The sequence below is a fragment of the Protomyctophum bolini genome (assembly GCF_963924005.1).
Source record: "Protomyctophum bolini genome assembly, chromosome: 17".
Classification (NCBI taxonomy): Eukaryota; Metazoa; Chordata; class Actinopteri; order Myctophiformes; family Myctophidae; genus Protomyctophum; species Protomyctophum bolini.
The window spans coordinates 38,702,988-38,718,330 of record NC_137878.1 but is presented as its reverse complement, the minus strand read 5'-3'; the positions used below and the strand labels follow the sequence as shown (position 1 = coordinate 38,718,330).

The 15,343-nt window shown below is 43.8% G+C and overlaps 1 protein-coding gene across 1 annotated transcript in view; it reads right to left on the bottom strand.

Annotated features, from left to right (window-relative positions):
• The window catches only part of rmp24 (ribonuclease MRP subunit p24), a 51,306-nt gene extending 38,053 nt beyond the window's left edge, over positions 1-13,253 (bottom strand). The window contains exons 1-4 of the mRNA XM_080786961.1: positions 13,114-13,253; positions 1,568-1,590; positions 784-852; positions 75-262 (exon numbers count right to left, since the gene is read on the bottom strand). Coding sequence (XP_080643087.1) covers positions 75-262; positions 784-852; positions 1,568-1,590; positions 13,114-13,226 — 393 coding nt within the window. The 5' untranslated portion in view covers positions 13,227-13,253. The remainder of the gene's footprint in view (positions 1-74; positions 263-783; positions 853-1,567; positions 1,591-13,113) is intronic.
• Between the last annotated feature and the right edge of the window lie 2,090 nt (positions 13,254-15,343).

Here is a 15,343-nt window from a genome sequence, read left to right as displayed (position 1 = left end):
CTACATGCATTAAAAAAGTGGCCAGTGATCTTGAAAGTGGCAAATGTTATCCTCGTTGGACAGTGTGGTCCTACCAGAGTGGAGCGGGACGTCCTGAAGCGACGCAGCATCTCCCTGTGGGCGAGGCCGAGGCGTCTGCCGCGCGCCTCCCGCCGCAGCACGCTCTGCACCCGCGCAGCCGCGCGCCTCTTGGGACGCAGTCGCACGCGGTGGTTGCCGGGCCGCAGCCACTGGCTGCAGCACCGACACACACTGTACTCACCTGGGAGAGGAGAGGAGAGGAGGCAGGGGAGGGGAGGTGAGGAGGTTAGATGGAGAGGAGAGGGAGATGGAGAAGGAGAGAAGATCGATAATATTTTTAAGTCTTTATTATTCTAGGTTTTCCACTTAGTGTTTTCATTAACCACTTAAGCCCTTAACAAAAACGGGTCTTTCCGAATTTTTCATACTCCATCCGGATTGGCTAAGATTGACTTCTAAAGTTTGAAGGAGTGCTCCGTTTTAAACACGCACATTCCCAGTTTTCCCACTATAGGCGAAGGAATTTTCAAATCAGCCCATAATTTACCCATAACTGCTCCGTTCTGCGTAAAACGTTGCATGCACACTCCCTAGAGGCCAAGGGAAAAAAACACTGCCCTGCATTTTTCACGCATAGTGTATAGCTTCAATGGCACCATCAGGAGGCAGACTTATGTAAAACATTTTCTTTTAATATTACTCCTTCAGATTTATCAATAGTCATGTGATGGAGAGAGGGAGGAGCTTCCTGTGGTATCGTACCGTTGTGGTGCTGACCACACCTCCGCTTCGGCAGCTGGCACTGTTTACAGTGAGACGTTACGGTCAGCTCTGTAAGGAACAAGACAGACAGGGTGGAGAAGTGAGTATTTTAAAGTTATTTTTATTCCACGATTTTGCAACCCATTTTTTTCACCCTTGTGTCAATTATCTAATGTAATCCTGGGTGCTACACTTCCTCTGCCAACATGGGGGGGCAGCGGACTGACCTCATGCTTCCTTCTATGCATGAGGAGTCCAAGCTGCTTCTTTTCACCTGACAGGGGGAGAGTTTCCCCGGCCGGATGTAGCGCGTGGGAGTAACACGTTATTCCGACCAGTTCCTTTCCCCTCCATCAGGCGCCCCGGGCTGGCCAGGGGGAGGCAGTTTGGAGACCAGGATTACTGCATGTTTTTGTGAGGGTACCTACCCTAGGGGTGCCCAAAATAGAAATAGATTACCAATGAATCATTTTCTTAAATGATTGATTATCAATATTTATTATAATCTATCAAATCGATCATTTCAATTACCCTTTGCACCCCATTTATCAACATTGTGTGGAAAAAGTGCTCCATCTTAGTACAAATTGATAAAACACTGAAACTCTCCTGCGTTGTTTATGTTTTTCAGTATCCGTGTCGATAATGTGTAATAAAATGGGACCACGGTTGAAATAGGTCGATGGCTTTTATTATCCTCTATTGACTTTTTTTTAAACCCTCAAAGCAAGAAAATAAATCAAACTACAGTAAACAAAACAATAGAACAAAAATGTGCACTTACCGTTTGCCTCCCGAGGTCTTTGCCTGGGAAATCAGAAAGAGAGAAAAATCATTATTAAAATCATATTAATGTACAGTAAACCATGATAATAGGGATGGGATGATATTAATCATCATTATCGTTTATCGTCGTAAAAAACTGCTCGCAATAATCGTATCGCAGAGATTGTAATCCATCAGGAAATTGTCCTCCGTCAAACACTATGAATGAATTCACTTTTGTTGAGCTGAAAAGTCAGCATCACTTGTCTTAACCCATTTTGGTTGTGTTTTAAACATTGTTATAATTTATCTATTGAAAAATAGCAGATCTACAAGCTATGAGCTATAGGTCTGCTATTTTTAAAACATCGTGGAAATGTGGAAATTTGGAATATATATTATTTTCAGAACGAACGTTTTTAACTCAAATCCTTGCTTCTGGGCGGTCCCTGGAACAAAATATTTGTAGATGGGGTTCAGCGGCCTCTTACATACATTTTTTTGGGTTCCTTGACATGAAATATTGAGCACCACTGATACAGAAACACGAGGTATTTCAGAAAACTGTCAACCCAACATGGGTTAAAGCCTCTATACTCGATATAAAAACAGACCTGTAAAGAAAAGAGTGCATTTGGTACGGTCTCATTTCATCCGAAACAAATCAATTCGCCATAAAATAGAAGATGTACAAGCGCACACAACAGTGCAACGCGTTGTCAGAGAATTTTCAATAAAGAGCGTCTTTCTTGTACCTGTGCTGTGCAACAGTGCTCCATCCACTATCTACTAAAGTTTCTTTAGCCCAGCACCCAGCCTGTCAATGTGCGTATTCTACATCCGCTCCAATGTGCCTATATAAACCAGGGGTGCCCAAAAGGTAGATCGTGATCTACCAGTGGATCACAAAGGCTGTGCAGGTAGATCAACATGACATGCCCTAAAAATATATTATTTAAATATATTAAAAAATAAATAAATAATCTGCAACTTGTATTAAGACAGGGCCTGTTAGCTCATACTTTGAGGCGAGCAATACTTTGTTTTCAACTATTGTATCACAAACGTCAGTAGCATTACAAAGTTATATGCAAGAAAACCCTACCAATTCAAAATGTCCCCTCTGTATTTCCAATTCCAAGTGCATTAGTCTTATACTGTATGTAACGACATCGCCATTCGCCACAATTCCAAAGCCCACTCAGGGACATTGTTTAACTATTTAAGCTTGTCATTTTGAAAGTAGCTCCCAGGTCAAAAAAGTGTGGGCACCTCTGCTATAGACCATACCTCACACGTACTGTATCTCCACGCCAAGGCAACTGGGTTTACAATGAAAAACATGAATGTATGAATATAAACATAAGCGGTGACAACAACAACAACAAAAGGAATCATAATAGAAAAGGCCACTAGAATGCAAATGTATTCCTCCAAGTGCCTTTTGCATTTTGTCTGATTTGAAGACACCATTATATTGGGGCGGGAGAAGTGACAGTCAAGCACTCCACACACACACACACACACACACACACACTCTACACAAAGCATTAGCATAGCGCTGCTGTCGGGTTAGAAAACTCAAATCTCCATATGTAACAGTTTTGGACATAAGAGTTTTCCTCTCAACAGTGACGATATTTCACTCTACGGTGGTTTAGCTAATGCCGCAGGCAGGCAGGCAGGTGTCTGAGGCTCTGACGGAATGGCAGCAATGAATTCAGCCTCTGTACGCCGTGTGATTGCTCTGCTGTAATATACACGGCACTTTGACAGTCAGCTGAGCTATAAAAAACAAACAACATTGTTGGTCTCTGTAACATCACTTTGTATGCTGTGCCTCGGTTGTTTTTTAAATGTACTTTGTGAATAAAATTGACTTTGACAAAATGACAACACTCGACATTACATTGCAACGGCAAATATTGTTCTTATATACTAAGTCCAAATTTGTCAGAGCAACGTTTCACTTGTACTGTAGACGAGTAAATATCATGACTCGTCTTTGGACTTTCACTCAAGTACTAACGGTACTGGTGTTGAGTACTTTGGTCCAAAATAAATTCATGCCTAAACTTTTTTTAGGCATTTTTACTATTTTGAAAAACATTTTTAAAATAGTGAAACTATTACATTGACAGACACGTTGTGAACTGGTGAGCTATTTATTAATGTATTCTAACGCTTAAAGGCATGAGAGGTACTAAGGTGGCATACATACGAGATAGGATGTGGGAAACAATCCACACACTAAAGGCTCGTTAAAATTAGCCTCCCTGTGGCTAAAAGTCAGGCCGGGTCGATACGCGGTATCTGCTGTCAGCCGGCACGTGTGGCCTGAGGAGAAGAAGATGTGTGTGTGTGTGTGTGTGTGTGTGTGTGTGTGTGTGTGCTCGCGCACTCTGATCTGGAGCTGACCTGGGCAACAGCTGCTGTATGGTGACAGCAGCTCTCTTGACACCGCACCACCCTCCACCCTGTCTTTATTCAGCCAGTCTCTGTGTGTGTGTGCGTGCGTGCGTGCGTGCGTGCGGCGCAAGGTTAGAATAGTTTTGGATTTGTCTTTTTAGTTTGGTTTAAGTTTGTTAAGTTTTGACTTTTTTCATTCAGTTATAGTTTCTAGAGCATTGATATTAGTTTTTATTTTTGAAAATGCAAATTGGTTTTAGTTTGTTTTTATAAATTTTAGTGGGGTTTTTTTATACTTTTGTTTATTTGTCAGATTGCAAACGTGGCCTCACGGACACAAGGTGCCATGAGGTGATGCGGACAGCTGCTGTAAAACAGCAAAACAAATAGATTTCATAGCATCCCAGAAAGCTTATAAAGTGACAAAAACAAAACTAAGGGCATTTTGCCTATAATTTCAGTTAGTAAACATACATTGCAGTTTTAGTTTTAATTATCGTTTTTATAATTATTATTTGTTCTAGTTTTCATTTATTTTAGTTAACGATTTTTTAAATGACAGTTTTCTGAAAAAGCTGTGTTTCTATGTCAGTCGTTCTTCGATTTTTCAAAAAATAGCAGACCTACAAGCTCGTAAGCGCGCCACTCGGTGGCGCGCTATGAGCTTGTAGATCTGCTATTTTGAAATAGCTAAAGCATAACGTAATGCGAACACCAAAAGGGGTTCCCGCCCAGGCAGAATGTTTGAGCTGTCAAGGCCAGAAGGTACATAACTTTTTTCGCCCACTCTATTCACTTCTGGGTAGGATGATGATGACACGCGCATACCCTTTATAATAACCTTGGTGTGCAGTTAGTTGTGCTCGGAACGGAGGCAGAGGAATGTGTGTGTGTTGCCTGCGTGCATGTGTTTTTGCATGCGTGCGTGTGTGTGTGTGCGCGAGCGTGTGTTGGATAGGATGTTGGGGGGCAGCCAGGGTGTGAAGGGGGGGGGTCTACTCTAGACCCGATGCCCCGCAGTCTCACTCATCGTCATGCACTGGTGGTGATCTCCACCAATGTAGTCAAGTAGTATATTATAATCACTGGCCTGGATTAGGCTGGCATTACAGAGACTGAACCGTGGCACATACTGGAAGGACGGAAGAGGGCTTTAATAGCTGGGGAGATACTGTATACGACGTGACAGTATAGTGTACAGTACAGTGGATGACTAGCTGGGCAGCTATGCTATGACACTTATGACAGTAGTAGAGTGTACAACTTACTGTACACAGTGGATGACTAGCTGGGCAGCTATGCTAGTATGACACTTAGGACAGTATAGTGTACAACTTACTGTACACAGTGGATGACTAGCTGGGCAGCTATGCTATGACACTCAGGACAGTAGAGTGTACAACTTACTGTACACAGTGGATGACTAGCTGGGCAGCTATGCTATGACACTCAGGACAGTATAGTGTACAACTTACTGTACACAGTGGATGACTAGCTGGGCAGCTATGCTGTGACACTTAGGACAGTATAGTGTACAACTTACTGTACACAGTGGATGACTAGCTGGGCAGCTATGCTATGACACTCAGGACAGTAGAGTGTACAACTTACTGTACACAGTGGATGACTAGCTGGGCAGCTATGCTATGACACTCAGGACAGTAGAGTGTACAACTTACTGTACACAGTGGATGACTAGCTGGGCAGCTATGCTATGACACTCAGGACAGTAGAGTGTACAACTTACTGTACACAGTGGATGACTAGCTGGGCAGCTATGCTATGACACTTATGACAGTAGTAGAGTGTACAACTTACTGTACACAGTGGATGACTAGCTGGGCAGCTATGCTATGACACTTATGACAGTAGTAGAGTGTACAACTTACTGTACACAGTGGATGACTAGCTGGGCAGCTATGCTATGACACTTATGACAGTATAGTGTACAACTTACTAGTGTACACAGTGGATGACTAGCTGGGCAGCTATGCTGTGACACTTAGGACAGTATAGTGTACAACTTACTGTACACAGTGGATGACTAGCTGGGCAGCTATGCTATGACACTTAGGACAGTATAGTGTACAACTTACTGTACACAGTGGATGACTACTGCCGTAGGAATCTGACTGGAGGCCCGTTTCAAGACCAAATATGAGCCCCCCCCCATATATGACCTAATTAACTGTTGATACAACCATATTATGGAGGGTATGCGGCGCGTGACATCATCATCATCAAACCAGGAAGTTATGCAGGAATGCCCTATACTGAGTGGCTAAAAAAGACTTTCTGGCCTTGACAGCCCTTATACATCCAAACAGAAACGTCATATTTAATTGCATTAAACGACATTAAACAATGTTAAACTCACTTTACCTGTCACTTTGCCACTCTATTTGCCGTTAACTTTATGCATGCGCATATACCCTCTATTGATACAAATAGTTTTGTCTGTTCAATTGTTGTATTGGAAAATTATTTTTTTATATTATGTAAAATCATGTGAAAGGAGGGACATCCGCACACTGCCACTTGCTGGTTCAGAGCATTTTATTGAGCAACGTTTCGGTCTTGCGACCTTGCCTGAGGAAGGTCGCAAGACCGAAACGTTGCTCAATAAAATGCTCTGAACCAGCAAGTGGCAGTGTGCGGATGTCCCTCCTTTCACATGATCATACTCTCTGTCATCATCGCACCTGCTCCAAATTTCCTACCAGGTGTGCGGAAGTCTTCTCTCTACATATATTATGTAAAACAAATCTTTTGAAATATATATGTATTTTTTTTTTAATGTAGGAAAAGGAAATGGATTGGAATTTTTACTGGAGTCGTGCCCCATGACAATTGGTCCGTGACCCACAAATGGGTCCCGACCCACTGGTTGGGAAGCAGTGTGCTAGACTACAATACCTGCTGCAGTGATTTTCTCAATGTGTTCAATGCGTTTCTGCGTTTGTGTGTGGAGTGGACACAGATATCTCTGTCGTACGGGCAGGGATTTTAGGACGAAAATATCAGTTTTGCAAAAGACCCATATACAGTAGCTGTAGGTGCCTTAGGGCCGATTCATATTCCTATTTTAGAGCCGAATAAAAGTCGGTTCGGCGCTGTAGAGCCTACAATGTGACGTCATTTGGCTCTGTAGAGCCTACAATGTGACGTCATTTGGCTCTGTAGAGCCTACAATGTGACGTCATTTGGCTCTGTAGAGCCTACAATGTGACGTCATTTGGCTCTGTAGAGCCTACAATGTGACGTCATTTGAGGTTTGGGGGGGGGGGTACTGTCCTAAAGTCGGCTCTTCGGTGCTACTGAAAATTCCTGACGAGCCGAAATCATTTCGGCACTACAGCGCTGAAACAGCGGTAAAATAGGAGTATGAATCGGCCCTTAGTCTGACTCATCATCCACTGATCTCCACCAATCTAATTCAGTTGGTCATCATCACTGCCTTGGCTTATAGGAGCTCACATTACAGAGGAGGCATGTCAGTGATGTCACCTACTGGAAGCACAACAGGGGGCGCTGTGTGCCAGTATAGTGCATGACGAGTGACACACAGTGTTGGAACTGCAGGGTGACTGCATGACTAACGGGCTTCAAGTCCACCAAGGATGGATTTGCCACTTAATTTAACCCATTTAGGCCAGATGTCGAAATAAAATAAAATAAGTCTCCTGAAAGAATATATATTCAAAGATGTGTGCCACATTTTTACGATTTTTCAAAAATAGCAGACCTACAAGCTCGTAGCGCGCCACTCGGTGGTGCGCTATGAGCTTGTAGATCTGCTATTTTCCAATAGTTAAAACACTAAAAGGGGTTCCCGTACAAAATGGGTTATTACCAGTGTGTGGTGGAGTGAGACGGGAGACGAGAGAGAGAGAGAGAGAGAGAGAGAGAGAGAGAGCGAGAGAGAGCGAGAGAGAGCGAGAGAGAGAGAGAGAGAGGGATAGATGGGTAATAGAATTTCACCACAAATGAAATACCAGTGGAGAGAGACTATAGAGATTGGCTTAAATTGAAGATCTATAAAAGCTCATCATAGCGCGGCCTGCAACACGAACAAGCTTGTAGATCTGCTTTTTTTTTAATGAATAGCCAAAGTATAAAATTACACAGAGATGCTTAATTAATGGGTTAAAGGAAATGAAAGAAAGAACCTGGGATTCCAATGTAGTTGTTTAGTATGTTGTTGTTGTTAATTAACAAGAACCTTATTCATTTATTTGACCAATTAAAAGTACTAGGGGACTGGTGGAGACAATTAGTACATGTATGAGTGTGGGGATGCTTTATTTTATTTATCTTCAAGGCTATTGAAAAGCAAATTTCCAGCCGAGACGCAATGTTGGACCTTAGTTGAATTTCAGCCCAACACTGTTTTCAGGATTCAAATAAAAAAACAGCAGATCTACAAGCTTGAAACGCATTGCGTGGAGCTTGTCAATCTGCTACGTGATGCTTTTGTGCAGATGGAGATAAGAGGTTCTGTAACAAAAGTCAGACAGCGGCACTCTCTCCACGGTACATTAGAAAGAACACCCTGTACAAGAAACAACTAAATGTGTTAGAATGCTCTGAAAATAATTGTTTTCTCACCATGCGTTGATGAATACATTACATTCAGTTGAAATTGGAATGCGTGGTAGAGCTGACCATACATAGTAACACATGTCTTAATTATAACATGGCCTAAAAATGAGCTGGGTGTCGACACTGGACACCCAGAACTCATTGTAATTCAATGCATGCATCACGCTGTCAGCGCTGAGTATGTGGACTTCACGTCTGCTATAGTCTACGATTAAAGATACTGGTGGTTCTCAAACTTTTTTTTAATTAACTTTTTTAAATAATTAACTCCATTTGGAAGTAACCCAGTGCCATGAGAACCACTGAAATAAATTATGTATGCAATATAGTAGTATGTATGATTTAACCCATTCTGACCTGAGATCAGATTCATACGAGGTTTCCACTGGACACACACTGGTCTGATGAACCCATTCTGACCCGAGATCAGATTCTAAAAATGTCAGTCGATTTTTCAAAAATAGCAGACCTACAAGCTCGTAGCGCGCCACTCGGTGGCGCGCTATGAGCTTGTAGGTCTGCTATTTTTCAATAGCTAAAGCACAACATGATGCTAACACCAAAACGGGTTCCCGGTCAGAATGGGTTAATTTCTGTTCAAACATTTTCAATGAAGGCAGAAATTATATACTGTAGATGTTTTAAAAATAAATGAATCGTTAAAGGGAATCGGACAACAGAGAATAGCTTTACAGAGAATCGCTTTTAAGCTTAAGCTCTCCATATTTCTTCATTTTTTTTTTGTAAATTAAAGCATAAAGAAATAGCAGAGCAACAGCTTGTAGATCTGCTGCTTTTGGCGTTTTTTTTACTTTAATCCCGAAAAGTAACCGTTTTGGACATGTTTAAACCCGTTTAACCCGACAGAGACGATTCCCTTTTGATGGTATAGGTTTCAATTCGCACCGTGGTTATTGCGTTATATTCTACCGGGGGATTTATGGAGGAAATCCTCGGGTTGTCTGGTGTGTGTGTGTGTGTACGTGTGTGTGTGTGTGTGTGTGCAATGATGTGCGTCTGTCTGTGTGCATCTGCATTCTGCACACACGCCATTGCCAATACTACGTACAGTATATGTGTGTTCATGTGTGTAATAGTGGAGAAGCTATAATTTGGGGGCATTCTATCTACAGTATATGCACGTGCGTGTAGTGTGTGTGTGTGTGTGTGTGTGCGTGTGTGCGTGCGTGCGTGTGTGCGTGCGTGCGTGCGTGCGTGTGTGTGCGTCTTGGGCTACAGCCATACAGCACCCCTGCAGTTTGTCTGCTTTGCTCTTACTGTACGTGCGCCAGGGAATATATATGTGGGGGGGGGGAATTATGGATGGAAATGAAAACATGGGTGTTTTTTTTGTACATGGGATCATGTGTGTTAGGAGACCGTTATACATTTATACACTACACACACCGAGCTGTTCTGCAGATATATAGACCCCCCGTCTGTGGCAGAGCTGGGATTACAAGCACGGGGTGCACACGCTTTTCCGACACACACACAAAGGTCCGAAGCGCCATGGGGGTATGCCATGCGAAAATGAGATGGTCAGAGATGCCCTGCTCCTGTGCTGGTTAGGTTATTATAATGGGGATTGAGGGACAGACAGACAGACAGACAGACAGACAGACAGACAGACAGACAGACAGACAGACAGAGTGCAGAGAGGCCCCAATCAGTGGCACTTTGCTTCCACTCCTCCTCCTCCTAAAACCTAATTAATGTTATTCTGTTCTCACATGTCGTCGGTCGCTTTCCAAACGAGAACAGACCCGACACTGTGACACATTGTTGTTCTTGTTTTGGCAAGTGACACCCTCGTGGGATGAGATATACACAGTCAATTAATCTTGATTCTTCCCTCAGTCCATCTGTCTGTCTGTCTGTCTGTCTGTCTGTCTGTCATCCGTCCATTTAAAACAAATCACAAGCATATTGATAATATTGTAAAAGGGGTTTCCCGGGGAAGAAGAAGGCATGCAGCCCCAGAGCCATGATTATGTTCATTTTCCATTTTGAGTTTCATTAAAAATGAGAATTGCCTTCATTAACCTTTAGTTTAACTAATTAGCGTGGGGGCACTGGATTAATCCAGCTAAATGTCAAGAAAAGCCTGGTGGGCTGAATATTGAAACGTAATCCTCTGAACCACCACAGGCGTAGAATCAGTCTAAGTACTGTATGTGACGACTGACCAACAGGAAAATGTGACGATCATATTTATGTCGCACCTTTAGAAACCGGTGTGCCATTGTACAATGTACATTTAAAAAATGATGGGGTTCTCCCATTGTAATTTTTTTTTTATGTGCAATATACTAGCGCTGCACTGTTCTTGCTCAAATGTGAATCTCTATTTTCCTCTACAAGAATAGAGATCACAATTCTCACACGATTCAAAACTTTTCCATGAAAACAAATGTATTAACAAAAATTAAAAAATAGAGCTGAGTGAGTAACTCAAATGTATGAATTGGACAGCCAACTTAGTGTTCTTCACAAAATGAGACTGCATAGGCATCTGAACCTAGAGCTCAATCTTTTTTTCGATTAATTGTGCAGCACTACAATGTACAAACTAAGTAATGCACCTTTACTCATACGGTAACGGTAACTGTTAATCTATACAATCATATCATCACAGAGATTAAAATGGGGTGCATTTTGCAGCAGTTTATAGTTAAGGGACGCAATAAAACAATGACCTCTGCATCCACGGGATGCACTACTGTACTTAGCATGTACAGTAAAAAATATCGTGATATTTTGCTAGTTTTAGTTATAATAATCATGTCTTCTTCTGTTTTCTACATGAATATAACCACATTATAATAACCATATAAAATTAAATGGAAGTTAAATGCTGCAATTTGTAAAAAAAAAAAAAAAAAAAGGCTAAATATTACTCCTAACGTCGTTGAAGTGGGACTCATAAAATGTCCCTGGGACTCATTTAAATTAAAACAGCATCGCTGCATCCCGGGACTCATTTAATTGAAAACGGAGGATCACTGCATCATGCATTGCCCATCATTGCCCAGTCGGACTCGTAAGCTGCCCTGTTTTTAACTGTTTTATTCTTATTTTTATTTTACTTTTTTAATCTGTAGCACTTTGAGATTTGCTTCAAATATAAAGTGCGTTATAAATAAAATTTATTATTATTATTATGCAGCAAGACCCAGATTCAATGTACTGTATTTCAGTACATTGTGGTTCTTTCCTATAAAGTGCCCCATGGACACCGGGAGTTGAGCCAAGCTCTGCCTAAATCGCTCTGTAGCCCTGTCTGTCCGGCACACCCAGCTGATGTCTGGGACCGCTCTGTAGCCCTGTCTGTCCGTCACACCCAGCTGATGTCTGGGAACGCTCTGTAGCCCTGTCTGTCCGTCACACCCAGCTGATGTCTGGGACCGCTCTGTAGCCCTGTCTGTCCGCCACACCCAGCTGATGTCTGGGACCGCTCTGTAGCCCTGTCTGTCCGTCACACCCAGCTGATGTCTGGGACCGCTCTGTAGCCCTGTCTGTCCGTCACACCCAGCTGATGTCTGGGACCGCTCTGTAGCCCTGTCCGTCCGTCACACCCAGCTGATGTCTGGGACCGCTCTGTAGCCCTGTCTGTCCGTCACACCCAGCTGATGTCTGGGACCGCTCTGTAGCCCTGTCCGTCACACCCAGCTGATGTCTGGGACCGCTCTGTAGCCCTGTCCGTCACACCCAGCTGATGTCTGGGACCGCTCTGTAGCCCTGTCCGTCACACCCAGCTGATGTCTGGGACCGCTCTGTAGCCCTGTCTGTCCGTCACACCCAGCTGATGTCTGGGACCGCTCTGTAGCCCTGTCTGTCCGTCACACCCAGCTGATTGATGTCTGTGTGCTCATGTCAACCAGCTGTGCTGTCATCTCTACATGGCAGCTTGACTGGATCCGAGACAAAGTAGCAGAAAGTACACAATGACTGATACCCTAATTATAATACATCAAACATCCAGCTGTTTACATGTACACTAGCTAGTGTAGTGTCACATGTGTGGAGCTGTGCCAGTACTGACACCATACCAATGGTGTCAGTACTGGCACCAAGTGCTTTACAATGTGCATTATTACAACATTCATCCAGTCACTCACGCAGTCACACACCGGAGGGGAGGGGAAACCATGCAAGGCACCAGCCTCCTCATCTGGAGCAGTGAGGGGTTCAGTTAGGGATGTCAATGTCACCATTACACATTTAAGTTGACAATTAATTGTCAGTCAGAATGCCAGATACCAATATAAAGCCTGGTATTCCTAAAGTGACATAAGTAAATTATGCTTTAAACGGTTGAACCTAACCTTATTCCTAACCTGGTGGTGACAGACGTCAACTCAACTATGATAATTGAGGAAACCCCGCCATCTGGCTTCGGCATGTTGTCATTACAACAACAACAAACGTTGTGCAAGTTGAGTAACTAAAACCAACACAACAATGCTCACAGAAACAAACAATGCAGCGTGAAATGAAGATAATGAACAGTTGAACAATAAGCAGAAGATAAGGAGGTTAAAATGAACTTACATCAAGAAGCGCGACAGCTCCGGGCATGCGTCTCGGTACAACCTGGAGGCTTCCAGCAGGAAGCCGACAGCTCTGTTCTCTTCTCGCTCCACTACTTGATTCATTGTCTTCATTTTATATTACAGTAAAGAATAAATGCGTCAAAACACGAAGATAAACGGAACGCGGCGACTGGAAATGGCTTTACTCGTACCAAAGGCTGTGTTCAACGTTACTGTTTCTTTCGCACCAGAATTCCTTCCACACACATGGCAGAAATGCCGAGATTCCACACCGTCCGAGCGTCCGTCGACCGTCGCACAAGTTTGACGCTGTATGGCACGAACTGCATTGTGGGAATCGTAGGCATTACGCCACATACTGTCGAAAGACTGTAGTGTTCTGTTATTCTATCATTTTATATTTCTTTGGGCTTTAGTATATTCGACCAAAGGTTTCAAGGAAGGAACACATCATACTGGCGTGTGTAAGAGTTTCACATTCAAATGTATATTGTCTATGTGTAGGTTTGCTTGCTAGATTAAATCAAAAAGACTTATATGCAAAATAATCTAAAGTGTTTAAAACAATTCAGGTATTATAATTATGGCACAGCACATCCTACTGTCACGATCTGTCTGTTGTATATCTTTTATTGTGTAGTTATGTTCCTAGTGTTTCCTGTCTACTCTATTTGTTACTACCTGTCTTGTCTCTACCCTGATTGCTAACTTGAGTCCACCTGTGTCTTGTTAAGTTCTCAGCCAATCATGTGGTGTTTGTAGTTATTGTTTCACCTGTGTGTAGTGAGTCTGTGTCTATTTAAGTCTCCCTATGTTCAGTGTTTCCTTGCTAGATTATAAGTTATTGTTACGTTGTGTTCCTGCCTGTATACCTGTGAGCTGTTAATAAATACTGGACTTGATCTGCCTGCCTGCCGTGTTCTGCTTCTGGGTCCTCACCTGACACGCACCGTGACAGTATAATCTAGCCATAAAATGGACCCAGCAGAACAGAAACTATTTCAGCTAAAGGTGGATGAATTTGAGAATGCTGTGTCTTGCCTCATCACATCAGCTCCCAATCAGCGTGCTGACATTGAAAGTAGGATTTCTACCCAGCAGCTATGGTTAAAGGAGCGGCCATGGGTGAGCCACTTTGTGCCTCACCTTAACATTGTCTGTGAGAGGCTAAAAGATTTCCGTCATTCCACCCCTGTCACCCCTGCTTCCCAGCCTGCTCCTCCTGTCAGACTCGGGGTCATGTTCCTGCAGCCTGCCTGCCCCAAGTCTTCCCCACTGAAGACGGAATCAGTGAGCCTGCTGCACTATTTTAGTAGCAAGGTTAAGATTCCTACCTATACTGAGCTGCTCGACCCCTCTCCTTCTGATGCACAGTTGGGTTCTCGCAAGAGGCCTGGTCGTCGTCGTTCCCGGCGCCACCCGCGTCCCTCACCGCGCAGCGCCCCAGAACCTGCTCTGCTCGGCGCTTCAGAACCTACTCTGCTCGGCGCTTCAGAACCTACTCTGCTCGGCGCTTCAGAACCTGCTCTGCTCGGCGCTACAGAACCTACTCTGCTCGGCGCTTCAGAACCTGCTCTGCTCGGCGCTTCAGAACCTACTCTGCTCGGCGCTTCAGAACCTGCTCTGCTTGGCGCTTCAGAACCTACTCTGCTCGGCACTTCAGAACTTGCTCTGCTCAGCGCTCCTAAACCGATGCTACTCAGCTCTCCAGAGCCCACATTTTCCAACGTCCAAGAGCCCTCTCTGTTGCCCAGTGACACAGAGGCTCCGCCCGGTATCACTGAGGCAGTACTTCAGCTCGGTGCCACAGAGACTGTGCTACAGCCTCGCACCACAGAGACTGTGCTGCAGCCCAGTGGCGCTACAGACCATCAACCCGCCATCTCTGCTGATGACCCACCTGAGATCATCGCCGTTCGCCCCAAGCTCTCTTCAGCAGTCTGTATTAATGACTTTCAGCCCTCACCTAACCCTATATGTACTCCAGTTCTTAGTCGTGTTCAGAGCCCTGTCCCTAGCCCTCCTGTTCTGAAGGTCACAAACTCTCATGTTCCTCAGTTCATCAGTCCTCCTGTTTCTCAGGTACATAACACTCTCTTTCCCCAGTTTGCTAGCCCTCCCAGGCCCCCCGCCCCACCTAATTGTTTGTCTGCCTGTGTGAGTGCCAGTCTGTCTGCAAGCCTTTTTGTTTGTCAGTCTACTCCCCGGTCCTCCAGTATTCTTTCTGA